At 39.6% G+C, this 23,652-nt stretch overlaps 1 protein-coding gene across 4 annotated transcripts; it reads right to left on the bottom strand.

The window, feature by feature from the left end:
- Positions 1-23,652, bottom strand: ZNF84 (zinc finger protein 84). Of its 4 annotated transcripts, none has more exons than XM_045534110.1 (6): positions 23,611-23,652; positions 18,091-18,205; positions 13,646-13,843; positions 6,615-6,741; positions 5,928-6,023; positions 1-2,576 (listed from the first exon to the last, which is right to left on the bottom strand). In XM_045534110.1, exons 3-6 carry the CDS (start codon positions 13,652-13,654, stop codon positions 580-582), a joined length of 2,229 nt encoding a protein of 742 aa, XP_045390066.1. In that variant the 5' UTR covers positions 13,655-13,843; positions 18,091-18,205; positions 23,611-23,652; the 3' UTR covers positions 1-579. The 4 variants fall into 4 exon arrangements, with proteins under 4 accessions (XP_045390066.1, XP_045390067.1, XP_045390065.1 ...); XM_045534111.1 differs by lacking the exon at positions 23,611-23,652 and adding an exon at positions 20,997-21,043; XM_045534109.1 differs by lacking the exon at positions 23,611-23,652 and adding an exon at positions 20,801-20,967.

The raw sequence follows: 23,652 nt of genomic DNA, 5'->3' as shown, positions 1-23,652 counted from the left end.
AAAGAATATGGCTTCCCTTTATAGTATTATTTCAAGGGGCACATGTTTCCAGTGTCTTTAAATTATTAGGTTGATCCACAATATGAATTCTGTAAAATACAATATATTTGGATTACTTATTCTGTATTTAGAAGCTTCTCAGAATTCTATTCCTAAGGGCATTTTCTAATGTACAATGAACTGTGATTTGTTAATAATAATATTGCCTCACTTGCTGTATTCATCGAATTTTTCATCACCAGTGGGAATATTTTCAATAGTTTATGAGATTTGACCACTGGATGGGTTTCTGATATTTGCAGTATTCACAGGACTCCTCTTTGCTGTGAATTTTCTGCTGTATAAGGTCTGACTGTGGTTTCAAAGGGTTTTCAGAAACACTGCATTTGTAGGTTCATTCTATTCTATGAATTCTGATACACAAGCATGTTTACTTGCTGAAAGTTTTCCCTACATAATCTCATAGAGTTCCCCACTCAAAAGGACTGCTCTGACATATTATATGATGTGACTATTATCTGAAAAATTTAGCATAACTGTATTTTCTGAAGTACAATGAGTTATGATGTCAGACTCATATTAATTGCACTCCTTGGATTTCTTTACTTTATGAGTTCTCTGGTGATTAATGAGCTGTGACTTCTGTGAGAAGGCTTTTGCACATTCATTGCATTGATAAGGCTTCTCTCCGGTATGAATTCTCTGATGATTAACAAGCTGAGACTTCTGAGAGAAGGCCTTCCTACATTCACTGCAACCATAAGGTTTCTCACCTGTATGTGTCCTCTGATGTGGTATGAGGTGTGACTTCCGAGAGAAGGCTTTGCCACATTCACTGCATTCAAAGGGTTTCTCTCCTGTATGTATTCTCTGATGATTAATGAGACTTGACTTCTCCCTGAAGGCTTTTCTACATTCACTGCACTCGTAAGGTTTTTCTCCTGTATGAGTTCTCTGATGTCTAATAAGCTCAGACTTCTCAAAGAAAGCTTTTCTACAAAAACTGCATTCATAGGGTTTCTCTCCTGTGTGAATTCTCAGGTGTGTGTTCAGCTGTGACTTCTGGGAGAAAGCTTTTTCACAGTACCTGCATTCATAGGGTTTTTCTCCTGTATGAGTTCTTTGATGAGTTGCAAGACTTGATTTCTCACCAAAGGCTTTCCCACATTCAGTGCATTCATAGGGTTTCTCTCCTGTATGTGTCCTCTGATGTGATATGAGATGTGACTTCTGACAAAAGGCTTTCCCACACTCACTGCATACATAGGGTTTTTCTCCTGTATGAATTCTCTGATGATTAGTCAGACTTAATTTTTCACTGAAAGCTTTCCCACATTCACTGCATTCATAGGGTTTTTCTCCCGTATGGGTTCTCTGATGTCTAACAAGCTGGGATTTCCTGCTGAAGGCTTTCCCACATTTACTGCAAACGAAGGGTTTTTCTCCTGTGTGTGTCATCTGATGTGATATGAGATGTGACTTCTGGGAGAAGGCTTTGCCGCACTGAATGCATCCATGAGGCTTCTCTCCTGTATGGGTTCTCTGGTGATTAATGAGACTTGACCTCTCTCTAAATGCTTTCCCACATTCACTGCATTCATAGGGTTTCTCTCCAGTATGAATTGTCTGATGTCTAATTAGCTCTGACTTCTCAAAGAACGCTTTTCTACAATCACTACATCCATAGGGTTTTGTTCCTGTGTGAGTTCTGTGATGGGTAACGAGTTGTGACTTCCTACTGAAAGCTTTCCCACATTCCTTGCATTCAAAAGGCTTCTCTCCTGTATGAATTCTCTGATGATTAATGAGGTTTGACTTTTCACTAAAGGCCCTCCCACATTCATTACATCCATAGGGTTTTTCTCCTGTGTGCGTCCTCCAATGTGATATGAGATGGGACTTCCGGGAGAAGGCTTTCCCACATTCGCCACATTCATATGGTTTCTCTCCCGTATGTGTTCTCTGATGGGATGTGAGCTGTGACTTTTGGGAGAAGGCTTTCCCACACTGGCTACAATTATAGGGTTTCTCTCCCGTATGAGTTCTGTGATGGCTAATAAACTGCGACTTCTGAGTAAAGCTTTTGCCACATTTACCACAGCCATACGCCATTTCTCTGATATGTTTGCTCTGATGATTAATGAGACTTGATTTCTTACTGAAGCGTTTTCTACATTCACTGCATTCATAGAGTTTCTCCCCTAAACGAGTTCTGTGATATATGACAATCTGTGACTTTTTATAGATGACTTTATCATATTTATCACATTCATAGTATTCTAACCAAGTATCAGTTTTCTCAGGCTTGGAATGGAGAAACAATTTATCAAATACATTAAAGTCGTCTGAGTCTGTTTTTCTACAATCTGCTTTTGGAATAAGCAAATCTAAATGATGTTTGAAAATCAAGCCATCTAAGTTATCTTCATTGTTTGAGTTCCTCAAAGGAACAAAGTTCATATTTAGATTGAATTTTTTTCCAAATACATCACATTCAAGAATTCTTTTCATATTTTTAAGTTTGTCTTGGTTATCCCGGTGCCACATCATGTGACCATCTACTTGCCAGGCTTCTTCTATAAAAGAAACAAAAAATCTGGTGTGCTTACTGAATAAAAAACTAGAAATGCTATGTTGAGGGGCTGACTGGTATTTAAGGCTTAGTTTCATAGTCTGAAATATGTCCCAAGTATAATGTCTATCTTCTAGGTATTGAAAAATGAAATGCTGAAAACAGGAGCAGGAAACGGACTGTACATTAAGCCACCTTTGGTTATTGACAAATATATGTTTATCAAATGGGAAGAGAATGTGAAAAGTACATGAAGAGCAATGAAAAACAAAGGAGGTTGGAAGAACCATTGACCCAATGCTCTGAGGAATTCACTGAGTAACTACTGAGTATATACCATGCTCCAGGTAGTGTGTGCAGTCTGGAGATACAAGAGAAAAAATAAATAGGGCCCTGCCATTAAGAAATTTATATTCAATGTATTTATATTCAAGATAAGCAATAAACAGATAATGTTAGTAAACAACAAAACTATACACTGTACTTAGAAAACACTATGAAGAAAATAAACAGATTGGAAAGACTAACTGGCTAAAATCATTTCAAGCTTGAAGTGTGTGAAATATTTTATGTGTGTTTTCCCATTCTCACATTTTCTGAAAGTTTTACTTAAACTTGTCCTATACATGTCCACATTACTACCAGGGAAGCCACTTCATGCAAAATATTTTCAAAACATATCATCTTTCATTTAAACTACTCAAGCACATAACTTTAAAATCTATGTGTACTTTCACTTAAACTATCCCAAGACAAAAGTTCCCATTCTTAAAATATTCTGACAGTTTCACATTTATTACATGGCTTTACTTCCATTATCCTCATAACATAATCACTTATGTTATTGTTGTAAGTGCTCTTCAAAAGGCTTACATTTCAATAAAAACCTATGCTTAAAATTTTTTGAGAAGTAATATCTAGAGCTATGAAAGATAATCAGTAATAGGAAAATGTGTTACAAATGTAAATGTCAACTGAAGGCAATACGTTTGTAGACAACTCATAACTCACTGTTAGTCATAAATTATATTTTGAAGATAGAATAAAGACTTGCCAATAAATTTGATGTGAAGGGGATAAGGGGAACCAAGGAATTAAGAGTGATTCTTGGCCGGGCGCGGTGGCTCATGCCTGTAATCCTACCACTTGAGAGGCCGAGGCGGGTGCATAGTTTGAGTTCAGGAGTTCAAGACCAACCTGAGCAAGAGCGAGACTCTGTCTCTACTAAAAACAGGAAGAAATTATATGAACAACTAAAAATATATATAGGAAAAAAATTAGCCGGGCATGGTGGCTCATGCCTGTAGTCCCAGCTACTCGGGACGCTGAGGCAGGAGGATTGCTTGAGCCCAGGAGTTTGAGGTTGTTGTGAGCCAGGCTGACACCATGGCACTCTAGCCTGGAAAACAGAGTGAGACTCTGTCTCAAAAAATAAAAAATAACAAAAAAACAATGCTCGTAGACAAAAATTTATTGAATACCATGTATTCCCTAACTGAAGTGAAGATATCAAGTTATAAGGCCTTGAATCTATGCGTGAAAATAAAGCTAAGGAACCATCAACTGAAAATATCATACACACTGTGATCTAGTCTGAGACTGGACTTCAGAAAAAGGTGAGAAGCCTGAGCAAAACAGTGAGACTCCATGGCTACAAAAAAACCAGAAAAATTAGCCGGGTGTGGTAGCATGCACCTGTAGTCCCAGCTACTAGGGAGGCTGAGGCAGGAGGATAGCTTGAGCCCAGGAGTTTGAGGTTACAGTGATCTATGATGATGCCACTACACTATAGCTTGGGTGACAGAGTGAGACCCTGTCTAAAAAAGAAAAAAAGAAAAGAAAGAGGAAAAGGTGAGAAAAATTTAGGCTGGAGTATTCAAGGAAAATTTCGTGAACATGAACGCAGTGAAAACAGCTCCTTCAGAAAGGATAAAGAATTTCTAAGTAACTAGCACAGCACCATCAAAAGTTTGAATGCAGAAAAGGGTAAATAGTACAAGTCTGTAAACACTGAGAAATGTTTAAATGGAATTAACCACAAATTTGGTAGAGGAAAGGAAAAATAATTGAATAGGCAACATAGTGTCATACTATGGAGGTTCTTGAAAGAAAAGATGACAAGTCTGTGGCAGACACTTGTTGCCTCACCCACAGCCCTCAGCTAAATTCAGTGGACACCTGCAACTTCGGTGGATAGTTCCTGACATAGTGCCTACCCCTGTCACCCTCAATTCTTTCCCAAGACCTTCCTTTCTTGGGCTGCAAGTGCAAGCTTGGTCTGTGTGCACAGATGCTGGACATTCTAGGGACTTAATATGCCCTAGAGCAATCCGCAACCACTATGAGATAGGAGTTGAAAGATAAATGCCTGGGCTTCCTGTTCCCACAGAGGTTAAGTCTGAGGTATGTTCTCGTGGTGCATCAGAGCTCTCAGCAAAAATGAGCCCCTACTGCCCACAGCAGTCCAAGCATCAGCCCACCTTTCACTGGCATTAGTCCCCCTGGCACTCCCCTGATTTCACTTACCCATTCTCTCACTGCACTTGTGGGGACCACATCCTCAATAAATTCTTACACGCTCAGATATGTATTTTAGGGTATGTTTTTGAGGGAACCTGAAGTAAGTCAATGTCCCATAGCAGATAATGAAAATGATCACAGTAGTGCTGGATGCTTTTGAGAACTTCAGGAATGAGACATCATGGGCCTCGTTTTACGTGGAAGCTGAGGAAGGGAAGGCTTTAAAAAGATATTTTCTAAAGAGTAAAAAACTTAAAAACAAGAAGAAAGGATGGTAGAGATTATTCTTAACACTCCATGGTGTCTAAAGTATAGAATAAAACCAATAGATTCTAATTTAAAAAGGAGGATAAGGACAAATTATTTGCAAGACATCATGGCTCCACTTTCTAATATAATGAGACCAAATGGAGTACAGCTTTGCAGGGTGGTCCTCTAGGCACCAGAGACACCCACACTGAGGGAAAAAAATCAATATTCTTGAATGTTCAAGCAGAAGTATCTTTGAGCATGGGTGAAGGAGGGAAAGAAGTAGACAAACATGTCAGGGGACAGAATACCAAACAAGAATGCAAAGTCTTAGATGTCACAGACAAGGAATAAAGTAATGTCATGGTTCAGATAAGGACACATTTCATTTTAAGCTACAAAAAAAGAAGCCACATCTAAATGTGATTTACCTGAGCAGCCAATGTCAATTGTTCTGAATCACAACCAAAGTTTAGAGATTTTGAAAAGAGCTCTCTAAAGCACATTTCAAAGATGCAAACCCATCACTGACCAACTGTGATTGAACTTCTACCTTCTCCCATCTCCCTGGTTCTCATACACTCACCTGGAGAGTCTGAACTTGGGATTGCTCCATCTCTTATCCATGGCTCTTCTCCTTGCTCCAACTTGAAGATGATGTCTGGTTTCATAACTTCATACCCTGTTCAGGGGAAATCACAAATACTGCTTGGGCTTCAGGGCCTCTGAAGAATGAGCAAGGTTTAACATCAGAGTTGGCCTGATAAAATTGTACCTCCAGAGAGTAAATGATTCTCAAAGTTATGGTAACAGTCTCCCAGGGGGCTAATAGGGTCTAAGAATCTTTGACTTCTAGGCTCTTTCATTTACTAGCTGTCAGTCCTTGAGAAAGTTATTTAACCTCTCTTTGTCTCAATTTTCTCAACTAGAAGAAGGGATCATTGTTCCTGCCACATAGGATTGCTCTGATGATTAAATATGTAAAGCACTTGGTACAGTATGTGGCCTATAGTAAATTACATGCTTCAGGAGCTACCACTACTACTATCACTGTTACTACTTAAGCTTCAGAGGCTGCACAACAAACTTAAGACTTCATTACTGGAAGGTGAGATCCAAATACTTTCTTGGTGTCACAGCCCAAGGAACTTGGATCTCCTAAATTTTGGTCCAAAATCATTAAAAATTTTAGAAGCCTATTGCTTTCAGCAACTAAGAAAGACAAGGCAACACACTGGGCACAATCCAAGGTACTCAAGGAAGCTCTTCTTACCCAGTGACACTAGGATACTATAGTTCTCCAACATGACATCCTTGTATAAATCCTTCTGATAGGGATCCAATAGCTGCCATTCCTTTTGGGTGAAGTCCACAGATAAATCTTCAAATGAGAATGATTCCTGTAATACAACAATTCTAGTAAGTCTGAAGCAGTTATCAGTACATGATGTGGGAAAGAAATACTGGAGCTTGAGCACACTGTTCTCGTAACAAGTTACGTAAAATACTTAGTATGCCCCTATCTTTGCATATTTTGTGTCACAAAATGCCATGGTGCATTCTTCCATCTTTCCATTTGTATAACTGTCAACCTGAACAGCAAACACAGGGAGGCGCTCTAAAAAAACGTGATGTGTAATTTGTGAATAGGGCATTGCAACAGGAATACGTGTGCCATAGTAAACTATGTGTGTATTCAGGAAGGTAAAGGAAGACAAAAGGTTTTAAAGGAAAAAATGAGGAGAATTACATAATTGTTTTGAATAATTAATCTTGGCTACACACATCAACAACAAGGGTGATGCCAGTCCAAGGTTGGACAGGCAGTTTCAGGGCAGATGTATTCACAGAAGTATTTTTTGTGTAAGGCCACAGTGGCCTTTGTACAAGGTTGTGGTTTTTTCAGTCTTGTGTGTTAGTTAGTTATTTATTTATTTATTTATTTATTTATTTATTTATTTATTTATTTGGCCTTTGTACAAGGTTGTGGTTTTTTCAGTCTTGTGTGTATTTATTTATTTATTTATTTATTTACTTACTTACTTACTTACTTACTTACTTACTTACTTACTTACTTACTTACTTATTTATTTATTTATTTATTTATTTATTTGTCAGACTCTCACTCTGTTGCCCGGGATCAGCCTAGCTCACAGCAACCTCCAACTCCTGGGCTCAAGCGATCCTCCTGCCTCAGCCTCCCGAGTAGCTGGGACTACAGGCATGCGCCAACATGCCCGGCTAATTTTCTATTTTTAGTAGAGACCAGGTCTTTCTCCTGCTCAGGCTGGTCTCAAACTCCAGAGCTGAAGCGATCTTCCCGCCTCGGCCTCCCAGAGTGCTAGGACTACAGGCATGCGCCACCACGCCCGGCCATTGTGTGTTATTTTTTGTTATCAGACACACAAACATGAGAATCCTCTCTTCATGGGCTTCCCTGGCTCTTTGTCAGGGTTTTTTTAAAAACATTAGTGAATCCACTTTGATTCTGACAACTTTCAAACAACACATGAGAACGGTAAATCCCCTGAACCACCAACAAAATATTTACTGGACCTCAAATGTAGCACTGAAAGAGGTAGTAGCAAAAGAAAGATAATGAGATAAAACTCTCAAAAACTGCTTAGTCTTATAGAGGGCTGCTAACATGGACAATTATAAATAAAACAAACCGTTGTAATAGCTAAGACAGAAACAAAGGAAGGGTATAATGTGGATAAAAATCAGGATAAAAAACAGGACACCCATTCCATTTGGGTGTCAAGTGAGGATCTCTGGAAAAGGTAAAGTTTGGGATGAATTTTAAGAAATTACTTATGTTTTCCACAAAAAGGGGGTACAAAGGCATTCTGGGAGGCAGCAGCTCTGACACAGCACAAAAAAACAGAGTTGAGGAGGTATAAACACTTTAGTCAGACAGGATAACAGAGTATGGTATAGTGATAAGATTAACAGCCACAATGGGAGGTGAGGCAGAGTGTGGTTAACATGGTTAGACACTTTCCTGTTGTCCACAGTTAGTTATGAAAGATTTTAAAGAAAGGGGAATGATATAACCAAAGTTAGATTTTTAGAAAGGTGATTACATTTTGGATCAAGATGGATTTGTGTCCCAGAGTCTCCGGAGATAACAAGAAAACAGAAGCACACATCTTTTAAAAATCTAGACTGTCATCAGAAAAACAAAAAAAATATACTTGACCCTAAATAGCACATCATACTTTGACAGGAGTCAGTGAATTTGAAAACAGATCAACAGAAAGTAGCCATTTTGAACAACAGAGACAAAAAGACTTAAAAATGAATAGAGCTCAGGACACTCTCAGATAATACCAAAGGATCTAACATGAGTGTCACAGGAGTCCCAGAAAGAGAAAAGGAAGAGCATGGCGAACAAAAAAAAATGTCAAGAAATGATAGCTGATGCTCACAAAAATTGGCAAAAGATATAAGCCCAAAGATTCAAGAAGCTCAGGGAACCCCAAACTGGATAAATATAAAGAAATCCATGCCTAGATACATCGTAATCAAAGTGCTACAAAATAGAAAAAAAAAAAAAAACCCCACAGTCATATCACATATAGGGAAAAGCAACTCAAATAACTGCACATTTCTTATTAGAAATTATAGAAGCCAGAAGAAAGTGGAACATTTTTAAGGTGCTGAAGGGAGAGGTCTGTTAACCCAGAATTCTGTCTCTAGCTTAAACATTCATTAGCAATGACTGTGAAATAAAGACATTTTCTTACGAAAGAAAACTGAAAGAATTCAAGACCAGCAGACCTGCCTCCAAAAGAATCACTAGTGGGAGATGTTCAAGTAGAAAGCAAATAATACCAGAGGGTAACTTAGAAAATCAAGAATGAAGAAAGAACAAGAATAGTAAATATCTGGGCAAATATAACATAGTATTCTCCTCTTAAGTTCTTTTAAGTTTGTTTGGTGGTTGAAAGCAAAAGATGTCACATTCTCTGATGGAGTTTTCAATGTAGGTAGGTGCAACATATAAGACAGCTTTACTATAAAGGAGTAAAGGGACCTAAAAAGTAGTAATGTTTCTATATTCCCAATGAAGTCATAAAATAAAATTTAAAACTTTTGCATTTCAAAAAACACCATGAGAAATGAAACGACAAGACAGAGATTGGAAAAAAAATATTTGCAAATCATACTTCTGATAAAGAACTTTACCCAGAACATAAAAGGAACTCTTAGAGCTCAATAAAAGGACAAATATTCAATGAAAAAACAGGAAGACTGTGTGAATACATTTCATCAAAGAAGATAAAGAAATGGCTAATACATACATAAAGCAATGACTACCACCATTAGTTATGAAGGAAACGCAAATTAAAACCACAATTAGATACCACTTCACATCCATTAAAATGGCTATAATCAAAAAGACAATAACAGGTGCAGGAAAGATGTGGAGAAACTGCAGACTCATACTGGCAGGAATATAAAATGATTCAGGCACTATGGAACTGTGGAAGTTTCTTAAAAAGTTAAATATAATTTGAGCATGCAACCCAACAATTCCACTCCTAGGTATGTACCCAAAAGAAATGAAAACATATATCAACTGCTGAATGAACAAAATGTGGTATATACATACAACAAAATACTATTCAACAATACAAAGGAATGAATTTCTGATGTATGCAGAAACATGGATACACCTCAAAAACATGCTAATTGAAAGATGCCACACAAAAGACTACATATTATATAATATCCATTTACAAGAAATGTCCAAAAAAGGCAAATCTAGAGACACAGTAAGAAATTAATGATTGTCTCAGGCTGGGGGTGGGAATGAGATCTGACCACAAATGACACAAAAATTCTTTTAGGGTGATGGAAATCTTCTAAAACTAGATTGTGATGATGGTTATACAGCATAAATTTACTTTAAAAATCACTGAATTATACATTAAAATGGGTGGATTTTATTGAGGTCTTATTTCAATAAAGCTGTTAAAAAGATAACATTACAAATAAATTTATGCCAACATATTTGACAACCCTAGATGAAATAGCTATATTCCTTGAAAAACAATGTACCCAAAGTGACACAGAAGATAGAAAAATCTGAATTAATCTTGTAACTGTTAAAGAAATTGACCCTCACAATTTAAAAGCTTCCCTCAAAGGAAACTCAAGGTCTTGATGGCTTCAGCGGTGAATTCTTCCATACATTTAAGGAATAAATAAAACAATCTGACACAAATTCTTTCAGAGAATACAGAAAGAGTACAAACTTCTCAACTCATTTCACAAAGCCAGCAGACCCGATTCCAAACCTGACAAGAACATAAGAGGAAAAGAGCATTACATGCAAATAACTCTTATAACACAGAATCAAAATTCCTAACAAAATATTAGCAAACTGAATCAAGCCACGTATAAAAACCCTATTATAGCCTAATCAAATGAGGTTTCCTCCAGTAATACAAAGTAAGTTTAACATTCAAAAGCTAATATAATTAATCACATTAACACAACAAAGGAGAAAAGCCATGATCCCTTCAACAGATGCAGAAAAGGTATGTGATGAAATACATACTATCAACAAACTAGGAATATGCAGGTACTTGATCTGATAATACTAATCTACAAATTATCTACAGCTAACATCATACTTAACGGTAAAATACTGATACTTATTCCCTCAGAACTAGAATACCACTAACAGAATTTTTTGTGTCGATTGATATGGTCTATATCTGCACTGTCCAGTACAGAAGCCCTAGTCCCAAGTGTCTATTAAACATTTCAAAGATGACTAGGAACTTCCTTGTAAATTTTATTTAGCTGGTCTGTCTTAGGTTCCTGGGATGGAACTTCTAAAGCTTTGGAATTTCCCCAGTGAAAGGAGTGTCTTTGGTGGGCCCCTCCTGAGTTCATGCTAACAAGGTGACGCCTAGCAGGCCCCTAGATAATCTCAGGATGGGGACTGGCCATGCTGGAAAAACCAACCATGTGTCTACAGTGTTGGTGCTTTGAAACAGGTGATATCAACCCAACCTCCAGGGAGGAGAGGAGGGCTAGATACTGAGTTCAATCACATGGTCTATGATTCAATCGGTCGTGCCTATATATTGAAACCCCAACAAAACCTTGGATGCCAAGTCTTGAATGGCTTCCTGGTTGGTGAACACACCGCTGTGTCCCAGGAGCATGATGCATCCTGATTCCATGGGGAGAGGACATGAAAGATCCACATCTAGGATCCTCCCAGACTTTGCCCTATGTGTCCCTTCATTAGGCTGGTCCTTTTTTTGTAAAAATTGTAATAAAACTATAATCATAAGTACAGGGTTTTCCTGAGTTCTCTGAACTGCTCTAGAAAACTACCGAACAGGAGGCAATCACAGGAACCTTCTTGAATTTGTAGCCTGTTGGTCAGAAGTACAGGTGGCCTGGGGATCCCCAATCTTGCAGCTGGCAATTTAAGTGAAGATAGTCTTGTTGGGGACTGTGTTCTTCACCTGTGGAGTCTGTGTTGATGCTAGAATTAAACTGCACTGAGGTACTACTATATCAGATAGTGTAGGCCTAGAGAAGGTAAGGATGTTCTCTAATATCCCTTCTAGCCCACATTGTACTGGAGCTCCTAGCCAGGACAATAAAATGCAAGGGAAAGTATAAATATGAAAGGAAGATGTAAAGCTATAAAATGGTATGACTGCATATGAAAAAAATCCAGAAGATGCTATAAACTATTAGAATTAATTACAAATATTCTTTGATATCACACCAGAAATAACGAACTGGTATTCTCTTAAAGATAAGTTGCAATGCACAATCTTTGACTTTACCTGTGACCTTCTCATACTGTTACATTAGAATCCATTGATCTGTGTTGTTCTTCGAATGGATCTTTTACCCCTTAATAATTTTATAACATCATGCATTGATCATCTGGAAAAACTGGTTCCTTGAATTAAAATCTTCTCACAAAACAGATGGCTTTTCCAATTAATTCTGTTAACATTTAGTGCAGAAACAGTATCCATTTTAACACACTCTTAGAGAAAATAGGATATGTCTCTTAATTTTTTGATACCAGCATAACCTTGATACCAAAACTCAATAAAGATAGTATGAGAAAAGCCCAGCTTATCCATAAACATGGATTCACAATCTCACAGATAGAAGATTCATTCTTGTAGATATCAGCAATGTCAGCGTATGATTTTTTTCCTGTCCTTGTGTTGAGAACATATAGGAAGCACTTTATGGCTTCTCTTTAGCCTATCTGAACTGCTAGAGTCACGACTCTAGTGCTTTGGGGGCCACTATTAAGTAAACTAAGGGTTGCTTAAACACAAGCACTGCAATACCACAGCAGTCAATCTAATAACCGAAATGGCTACTGAGTAACTACTGGGCAGGTAGCAAATACAGGGTGGGTACCCTATGGGGAGAGTGTGAGATTGAGATTTCATCACCCTACTCATAACAATGCACAATCTAAATCTTATGAATTGTTTATTTCTGGAATTTTCTCTTTCATTTTTTTTTTCTTTTTGAGACAGTCTCGCTCTGTCACCTGGGCTAGAGGAGTGCAGTGGCATCATCATAGCTCACTGCAACCTCTAACTCCTGGGCTCAAGCGATCCTCCTGCCTCAACCTCCTGAGTAGCTGGGACTACAGGCAGGTACCACCACACAGGGCTAATTTTTCTATTTTTGGTTGAGACAGGGTCTTGCTCTTGCTCAGGCTGGTCTGGGACTCCTGACTGACATCCAACGATCGTCCCACCTTGGCCTCCCAGAGTGCTAAGATTAAAGGCATGAGCCACCTCGCCCAGCCCCCATTTAATATTTTTGAACCGTGGCTGACTTCAGGTAACTGAAACTGTAGAAAGCAAAACTCCGGATGGGGGGACTACTGCATCACTTATTCAAAGGCTTCATCAAAGGAAAAAAAAATGGGTACGTAATTACCAAGAAATATTTACTTCCTATAAGGAATGGATTTGCTTTTTCCTTTGAACTATGCAACTTACATAAATGCTCACATTTCTTTATTACAACTGCCAAAAATGTGAGAACCAAGTTTGCAGCTCAGATGCAATAATTATGCAGGACACTATGGCTTATAAATAGTCAAACTTTTCAAGGCCTGATAGTTAATAAATCACTGCTCCAATTTTGCCCCAAACCTGATCTTCTATTCGGAGGTTATTTCCTCCAGACTTCTTAACTATTTATACTTTTCTTTTCCACTGGAAGACTTATACATCTCTTCTAACCCTCTGGGGAAAAAAAATGAGAAATAAACAATCAACTCACCTGCAGCATGTTCACTGTCTGTTGTCTGTGTGAGACGATTAGCAAAGCCGAGATCTGTTCTATTCTACGTCTCTTCTGCAAAGCTCTAGAGTGAGGTCCTGGCAAGGTCTTCTACACGGAGAATGAATTCTTGATTCCAGAAACTCTCTTCTTATCTCACATGAGCAGGCTGATTTGTGGGGAACCAGGATCTGTAGACTTAGGGATGAATGCATATCAACTGGTATATTCACATTGTGCCTGAAATCCTTTGCTCTCTTGCTAGGAACTTAGAATTCATGATCATCCAAGGCCAGAATATGTTTGTTATATAATTGAAATAGGGCTCTCAGGGAAAGAAATAGGATATAGTAAAATAAAACAGTAGAAGCCTATGTCTCTGTAAGCAGATAATGAAATGTGAGAAATAAACTAATTCTAAGATTCATTCAATATTCATTGTGGACACTGAAATGCAAATCAGTTTAACAGGTCCTATGAAGAAAAAGACAACCCTACTTTAGGTAGATAGAATTCTTCAAAGCTCGTGTGATTTGTGTTAAAACAAATTTGAATTTCAATCAACTTTTTTCCTTTACTGGCTATGTGACTTTTGGCAAACACAAACAAACTTCTTCTTTGTGAGCATTATTTTCCTATTATTAAAATCTTCTATATCCTTTCTAACTTTTGTCTGCCAATTCTATCAATTCCTGAAAGAAGTGTGTTAAAATTTCCCAATATCACTATAGAACAGTGATAATTTTTTTCCTTATAATTCTGTTGATGTTTGGATTATATGCTTACAACCATGCTGTTATATGTATAGAGGTTATATATTTCTGGAGGAGTTTTTATTAATCATTATGTAATGATACTGTATATCCCAAATAATGCCTTTTGCCTTAAAAACCTATTTTACCTTAGATTGCCCGGGCGCGGTGGCTCACGCCTGTAATCCTAGCACTCTGGGAGGCCGAGGCGGGTGGATTGCTCGAGGTCAGAAGTTCGAGACCAGCCTGAGCAAGAGCAAGACCCCGTCTCTACTAAAAATAGAAAGAAAATTATCTGGCCAACTAAAAAAAATATATATAGAGAAAAAAAATTAGCCGGGCATGGTGGCGCATGCCTGTAGTCCCAGCTACTCGGGAGGCTGAGGCAGGAGGATCGCTTGAGCCCAGGAGTTTGAGGTTGCTGTGAGCTAGGCTGATGCCATGGCACTCACTCTAGCCCAGGCAACAAAGCAAGACTCTGTCTCAAAAAAAAAAAACCTATTTTACCTTAGATGAAGTTGGTAACATCAGCATTCTTTTGGTTAGTATTTACCTGGTATATATATCACCCTCCATCCAACTACATTTAAAACTTCACCATCATTGTGTTTGCCCCTTATAAGCATCTCAGATCTCAAAGAGGTTGGTAATACAAACCAATAAGCTGTCCTTTAACTGACAAATTCAATACATTTATATTTATTGTAGTTTTTGTATTTATTATTGCTTCTTTTTTTTTCCTCCTTTTGCTTTCAGAGCCTCTACTTGTTCATTTGCTAAAATGGTGAAGATAAAGTGGACTTCACAGTGGGAGTCTGAGGAACAAGTGAGATATTAAAACAAAAGTGATTGGTGCCTTGGAACAATAATAACAGCTAACATTTGAGTGCTTTCTATATGTAAGGCAATATACTAAGCATTTTACAATTTAATCCTTACAGAAAGCCTTATAAAGCACTTAACATACTCTCCATTTTACAAAGAAAAAACTGAGACTTAGAGTGATTTAGAATGTGCTCAATGATTGCACAGCTATGAAGTAGCAGAATTAGAATGTTGTCTTCTATCCTGCTATGCTCAAAGCATTTACTACCCAGATCATAATATCATTTGTGTATATTTATGCTCACACACACGCACACACATACACACACCATAAATCCTAGAATTAGCTCTTATTTTCACGCACACATTCAGTCACTTATTCTCACAAAAACACAAATGAAGAACAAACTGCCTCACACTAAAAAGCAGCACTTAAAAAACCAAACTATTCCCTTTCATGCCTTTTTGTGATCCAAACTTCAGTGCCAACTCAGAAATACATACTGAGGTTTCTCCCAGTTATACAAGAAATGATTCTTTTATACCTCAAATTTAATATATAAATCTTAAAACAGTAGCTGGCACACAGCCACCACTAAACAAGTTTTAGCCACAATTGTTATTAGAACAGTAAAATGTGATGGCAAAACATAAAAAATGTGTATAAGCTACATAAGAAATAACTATTATTGATGATCTCACCACACCACAAGCAATCATTCTTAAGAGATGGCGGAAACTATTATGGTATTGTTGAACAAAAATTTAAGCATATGGTCACGTTTAAAAACTGTTTGGGGCTGGGTGTGGTGGCTCACGCCTGTGATCCTAGCACTCTGGGAGGCCAAGGCAAGAGGGTCACTTGAGATCAGGAGTTTGAGAGAGACCCTGTCTCTAAAAAAAAAAAAAAAGAAAGAAAAATTAGCCAGGTGTGGTGGCGCACACCTGGACTCCCAGCTATTCGGGAGGCTGAGGCAAGAGGATTGCTTGAGCCCAGGAGTTTGGGTTGCCGTGAGCTATAATGACGCCACTGCACTCTAGCCAGGGCAACAGAGCAAGACTCTATCTCAAAAAAAAAAAAAACCACAACAATTTGTTTTTCTTTTGTCCCCATTATGTAAAGAATATCTTTCCAGGTCAATAAACTTATTTCGATAATATCAACAGCTTTCTTATATAAAATAATAAAAAGGTAAATAAAATCCTACTCAATTGAAAAACATACATAAAATATGTAGGAATATACTTGGTAAGAAATACATAAGACCCATCTGAAACAAACTAAAACATCAATGAGGACCATAAAAATAGAATTACATAAATGTATAATTTTACCTTGTTCTGGGATAAAAAGACTTCATATTATAAAGATAATCTGACTCCAAATGATTTATATAGTTAATTCAACTCCAATCATAATCTCAAAAATTTTTTAACAAGCAATTTTAAAGCTTATCTGTAAGAAAAATGGTTCAGGAACAGCTTGGATGCTTTTAGAAATAAAAAATAATAAGTGTGAACAGGACCAATGTAATAATACATATTATGAAATTATAATAATCAGAAGAACATTGGACACTGACACCACTTTCATCACACATATGAAAAACGCATAACTGTCTAAATATATAACAGTTAGCATGTAATAAATGTAGCACTTTAAAGCCACGAGTAAAACTGGATTACTTAATGAATAGGATTAACATTTGAAAGAAAATAAACGATAGTAATCTATCTTATACAACAAAGTACTTCCAGATGGATTAGAATTTAAAATAACAGAAACCATAATAATGCCTAAAGAAAACACAAGTGAATATCTGTATAATTTGGAGGGAGATTTTTCTACACATGACACAAAAGGCAAAAGCCATAACATTTTCTCTAAAAGTTAGTAAATGTAACCATTAAAAAATGTAAAACCTCTGTATGGTTAAAAAGTCATAACATGCACATACACACACACACACACCACAAAAATATACCTACAACAAATATGTCATTTACTCTGCATTATCCTTCACTTAATTGCACATAAAAATTCTGACATTGTGAAGAATAAAACCATATTTATCACTCAAACCATTTCCTTAAGCAAACAGCCAAATGCACAATGTAATTTTAAGATTTCCTTTATAATTTTGTCAAAGACTATTGGTAAAGTTTAGTTAGGTTTCAGTAAGAACTTATAAAGAGTAGAAAGAGCTAAGTGGAGATCAGGTAGGTTTATTGCAAAGAATAAAGGGTTATGAATTTCAGGTGAGGCCAGGCGCAGTGGCTCACGCCTGTAATCCTAGCACTCTGGGAGGCCGAGGCCGGAGGATCACTCACCAGCGAGACCCCGTCTCTACTAAAAAATAGAAAGAAATTAACCGGACAACTAAAAATATCTAAAAAATAGAAAGAAATTAATTGGACAGCTAAAAATATATAGAAAAAGTTAGCCGGGCGTGGTGGCGCATGCCTGTAGTCCTAGCTACTCGGGAGGTTGAGGCAGGAGGATTGCTTGAGCCCAGGAGTTTGAGGTTGCTGTGAGCTAGGCTGATACCATGGCACTCTAGCCCAGGCAACAGAGCCAGACTCTGTCTCAAAAAAAAAAAAAAAAAAAAAAAAAAGGATTTCAGGTGAAAGGGATGCAATAAGAGTAGTTTTAAAATATTTCTGATGATATCTGTTACACAGAACAATGCAGATGCTAAACCTAGTTTCATTAATTTTAAAAAATGTTTTTGAAAGTTGGTCCTTGAGGGAGAAGTTATCCCTGAATTAACTCTTACGTTCAGTTCTCACAAAACCCCTTAGCAATAAGCCCTTCAGTGTACGATTTGGCCCATTTTAACTTCATTGTTTTTTGTTTTAGTTTTTTACCTTGGCAGTTTCCTGCATAATAACACTGCAGCTCTCCCTGCGACAGCTGTCACATTTATCTTCAGAAGAAGGGACAACCTTCATCAACACCTGTAGTTCCACTCATCATCAAGTTCTAAGGGAATTTTAGGGAAAAGTAGAGAATAAAAAAAATAACTTATTTACACTTATTATGTGTCAGACGTTTTAATTACCATATTGTCTTTTTAACATCCCAGCACCCACTACAGAAAAAGTGATAAGGCATAAAGAGGTTCAGCAACTTGTCCAACACTTATGACAAAGTCAGGAAGTAGCAGTCTGGGCCCACCAGACCCACAGAGTCCACCCTAGAGCTTGTTGTAAGGCTGGTGGCAGGCACCCCCTCCTTCCCTAATGAAAAAAGAAGAAGCCCCTCCTATTCCTCAATACAGGCCCCAAAACTGAAACAAAGAAACTCCTTACTCCTCCTGCCAACATCTCCTGGCCAAAGAAGCTCGCAGCCCCCAGTCCTAAAAACATATATAAACCCACTCAAACTTCTGTGCCATACGACTTCCTGGGTCTCTCTCTGACGGGGCCCATGAACTTCGCCCGGGAGCGCCCTAATAAAGCCTCATTGCTTACCCCTTTTCAACTCTGTTCGTCTTTCTTTCTCTGGCGCGGGCCAATCCAAAAAACCTTACATTTGGTGCCAAAACCTGGGAGGGTGCTTTGACTTTCAGCTGCGCCGCCCCTCCCATGGACTCCAGTCTTAAAACCTTACACTTGCGACCACACGACCTCCACAATAGTGGACAGCGAAGCAGGCAAAGGCCTCCTCCAGTGTCCCCATTTATATTCCCACTGCAGGTGCAATGCAGTCCCCGAAACACAATGGATGCCACCAAAATAGACCAACAATAGACACAAGACAGGGGTCAGATGAAAAAACTCCCAGGTAAATTTAAACTCCTCACTTGGGACAAAATATTTCCAGTTAAGGAGAGATACTGATAACATGTTGTAATGGCTTTAAGCAGCACATGCAGCATATTCTCAATTTTCGGAAGGAAATATATTAGGGTCAGATACATTAAAAACATACATACGCTTATTGAATATAAGAAATGTGCCAAAATGTTAACAGTGGCTATCTCCTGTCAATGGGATCATGATATTTATTTTAAACTGTTTATCAAGATGCTCCAAATTGACTACATATTTTAAATTTATCACAGCAGAAAAAAGCATACGTTTATACTTAAAAAGTTAAAGTCCTTAACCCAAGAAAACAGGTAAGAGGAGCAGTTTGAGTCCAATAAATAAGTAACAAATAAGTAAAATAAGATCAAGTACGTTTTAATGACCTCAAAGAGCATCAGAGGTAAGGAGAAAAGAAAATAACTTCTTTTCACTCACTCATTTTCCGATGAAAAACATGAGACCCAGAAATTGTGAGTGGACTGTCCAAACTAAGTAGTGGAGCTGGTATAAAATCAGAGATGACCTCAGGCCAATGTTCCCTATGCCATACCAGCTATTGTCAAAAGTTTTGTTTTGTTTTTTAAGTGGAAAAGCCCTTTATAAAAGCTCTTTAGATAAAAGCAGAGCTGGCGCGGGGACAGTGGCTCACGCCTGTCATCCCAGCACTCTGGGAGGCCGAGGCAGGAGGATTCCTTGAGCTCAGAAGTTCGAGACCAGCCTGAGCAAGAGCGAGACCCATCTCTACTAAAAATAGAAAGAAATTAGCTGGACAACTAAAAATATATAGAACAAATGAGCCGGGCGTGGTGGCCCATGCCTGTAGTCCCAGCTACTCGGGAGGCTGAGGCAGGAGGATCGATTGAGCCCAGGAGTTTGAGGTTGCCGTTAAGCTGATGTCACGGCACTCTAGCCAGGGTGACAAGAGCAGGACTCTGCCTCAAAAAAAAAAAAAAAAAAGTAGAGCTGAGCTGCGTGAAGCCAGGTTGGAGGAGGGATAACTGAGTCCCAGCAATGCAGTCATCCTTACCACTGGTCTACAACTCGATCTACAGACACTTACACAATTAATTCTGCTCGGCTATGGGTCCCAGCCCTTCAATCTGACCTGACCTGACGTCACATGCGACATCCAGGGATGCCTGTACCACGTGGGGATGGCATTACCTTTAAAAAAATCAACCCGGGGCCGGTCACGGTGGCTCAGGCCTGTAATCCCAGCACTCCGGGAAGCCGAGGCGGGAGGATCGCTCGAGGTCAGGAGTTCGAGACCAGCCTGAGCAAGAGCAAGACTCCATTTCAATTAACAAAAAAAATGAATTAAATCTTTTAAATATAAAAATTATTTTATAATAAAAAAATCAATCTGGGAGGAAACATCCAAGAAGCAGAAGAACCCTGGCGGCAAGAGCAGCAGCGAAACCTCCGGAGGGAGGGCCTTCCCCAGCCGGCACACAGACCCCTGCCCGCTCACTCTCGCCCCAGACTCTCACCTCCACGGACCCCTCGGAGCTTCCCGTCACTGGCCCACCCGACAGGACCCCAAAACACCTCCAAAGAAACCGGGACCTGTCGGCCCCCGGACCCACCCCCTCCGTGAGCGCAGACAGCCCCGCCGGCCCCCGGGAGCGCCTCGTACCCGCCGCACCGGGGCGGAGCGCCCGCCGGCGCCCGCGGCCTGCGAGCAGCCACGACCACCCCGCCCCGCGCCCGCGGCCCCAACCGCCGCCTGGTAGCAAAGCCCGCCGCCCCCGGTCACCGAGCTCACCGCAGAGCCGCCACCGCGACACCCCGACCGGGACCGCGCGACCCCCGGGCCACCGGCCTCGGGGACCCTCGCCGTGCACGCCCTGCCGGCGCCTCTGGGCTACCCGGGCCGGCCCGCGTGTTCCGACGGGCCAGGCCAGACCAGGCCGGGAAGTCAGCGCGAGTGTGCGCGAGCACCCGCACACGTGCTCACTCACCTCTCACCTGGCGGCAAAGGACAAAGGGCAAGAAACCGCGATCTGAAAAGGGGGGGGGGGGGCGGGGGCGCCTGGAGAGTGCGCATGCGCCTGAGGACGGCGCCGCCTGGACTACATTACCCAGAGTGCTCCGCGGCATGTCGGCGACCCTACGCCCTAGCAACGCCGGTCGCCTAGAGAGACACAGTGCCTTCTGCCCATGGAGTGAGAAACAAAAGGTTAAAAGAGTAGGAAACCGAATCCATCGATATTTTAAGAACAAAAAAAATGGTTTAAGAATTTAATTGAGGAAACCAGAAAAAATTTCAATACATTTATGGAAAGCAGGTAGGCATAAATCAGCAGAAAAAAGTAAAGTTGATCCGTAACTCAAGAGCTGTGGGGAGAATTATAGATAAGTCAGCACGGAGGGGGGGAGGGGCAGAGAGCGCGTGTGTGAACCACACAGACGTAAGAAACTGAATGAAGATCCTCTCTATAAAGATAAATTTGATATTTTTGTGACACAAATGATTCTCCAGGAATAGATGTGTCACTTTTTACCCAAGAAGTGGAAAAATTCAGAAATTCTTTGCCAAAAAAGCATCTTTCTTGAGTTTCCTGGTGAATTTTTTCAAACATCCAGTGACCAGTGACCAGTGAAGTCTTATATTTGAATATTTCCAGAGGTAGAACTCACCAGTGAAGTACTGGTATGAAAACAGACATACAGACTAATGAAACAGAATAGAAATACCAGAAATAACCCCATGATTGTATACAGTCAACTAATCTTCAACAACTCAACTAATCTTTTGCCAAGAATACATAATGGGGAAAGGATAGTCTCTTCAAAAAACAGTGGGGAAAAACTGGATATTCATAGGCAAAAATGAAAATTGGATCCTTATCTTGCACCATACACAAAAATCAACTCAAAATGGATTAAAGACTTACATATAACACCTGAAATTGCAAAACACCGAGATAAACACATAGGAAAACAGCTCCATGACATTGGGGTTGGCAATGATTTTTTAGATATGAAATCAAAAGCACAGAAAAAGCAAAAAAAAAAAAAGTGGGATTATATCAAATTAAAATTTTTCTGCAGAGCAAAGGAAATAACAAAATTAAAAGCAACCATGGAATGGGAGAAAATATTTGCAAGCCATATATCTGATAAGGGGTTAATATCCAAGCCAAACACTGTGACACTGGTACTTGAGCACAAAACTGAGGAGCATCAGCAGCTAATTTAATCAAAGGCATCCATTCCTTCTGCAAAACAAACTCAAAATTTTCTTGTGCCCCTGGACTTGTCTCCTACTGTCTGACAAAAAGACAGTACCCCAGCAATTAATGATTACTGTGAGAACAAAGGGAATTGGGCAGCAAGTCGTTAACGTGGGCAAACCACCAAGGGCCTGGTTTAATTTTACATCATTTCAGTCATTAAAAATGCCAGGGTACTAAAATCTCAAGAGGCCCAGCTACACTCTTTGATTGATATCCGTGCTTTAGGAGCTGGACACTCAGCAGTGGGGTGGGAGGGAATGGGTGATAGCCTCTGGTATTGTTTGCCTCTCCTAAGTATGAAATCTCTGCTCGGCGAATGAGATGAGGACAGTGTTGCCCCTGTGTTCTCATCACGCCATGCTCCCAAATTGAGCCTCCATTCCATGAGTGGAGGTTGGGTGGAAGAAGAGAGCTCCCACCTCTTGGCAACACTCGTGTGGAACTTAGCTTCTGTGACAGGTAGTTGGGAGGAGGCACAGGGTGAGAAAGGCTGACATCCCGCCTCTTCTAGGAAGATACTGCAACCCTTAACTGGGAGCTGAGTTGAAGAGGAAGTTCTGTGTTTTTGTCTGCACACATCTGGAGAGGAGTTTCCATCATGACAAGCTGGGAAGGATGGAGTGAGATTATTCAGATGCCACAGACTTTCACTGTTTATTGGTTTTTGTTTTTAAGACGGGTCTCACTCTGTCACCTGGGCTAGAGTGAAGTGGCGTCATCACAGCTCACTGCAAGCTCCAGCTCCTGGGCTCAAGTGATCCTCCTGCCTAAGCCTCCTGAGTAGCTGGGACTAAAGGTGGGCATCACCACACTTGCTAATTTTTCTATTTTTAGTGGAGACGGGGTCTCGCTCTTGCTCAGGCTGGTCTGGAACTCCTGACCTCAAGCCATCCTCTCACCTGAGCCTCCCAGAGTGCTGGGATTACAATTGTGAGCCACCACACACAGGCTGTTTCACTATTTATACCAAGTTTTAGTAGGTTTTCTTTAATAAATGTTTCTTCTTTTGATGTATGTCCTTGTACCATTTCTAGGGACTGTAAATGTCATCCAGTTTTACTGGGGAGTGGGGCCATAGAGCTCCTCCAGTTGCTATGCTGGATCCCATAATTTTTTGAGCACTCCAAATTGACTACATATTTTAAATTTATCACAGTAGAAAAAAGCATACGTTTATACTTAATAAGTTAAAGTCCTTAACCCAAGAAAACAGGTAAGAGGAGCAGCTTGAGTCCAATAAATAAGTAACAAATAAGTAAAATAAGATCAAGTACGTTTTAATGACCTCAAGAGCATCAGAGGTAAGGAGAAAAGAAAATAACTTCTTTTCACTCACTCATTTTCCGATGAAAAACATGAGACCCAGAAACTGTGAGTG

Source organism: Lemur catta, chromosome 21 (genome assembly GCF_020740605.2).
Source record: "Lemur catta isolate mLemCat1 chromosome 21, mLemCat1.pri, whole genome shotgun sequence".
Taxonomy (NCBI): Eukaryota; Metazoa; Chordata; class Mammalia; order Primates; family Lemuridae; genus Lemur; species Lemur catta.
This window is presented reverse-complemented; position numbering and strand designations above follow the sequence as displayed.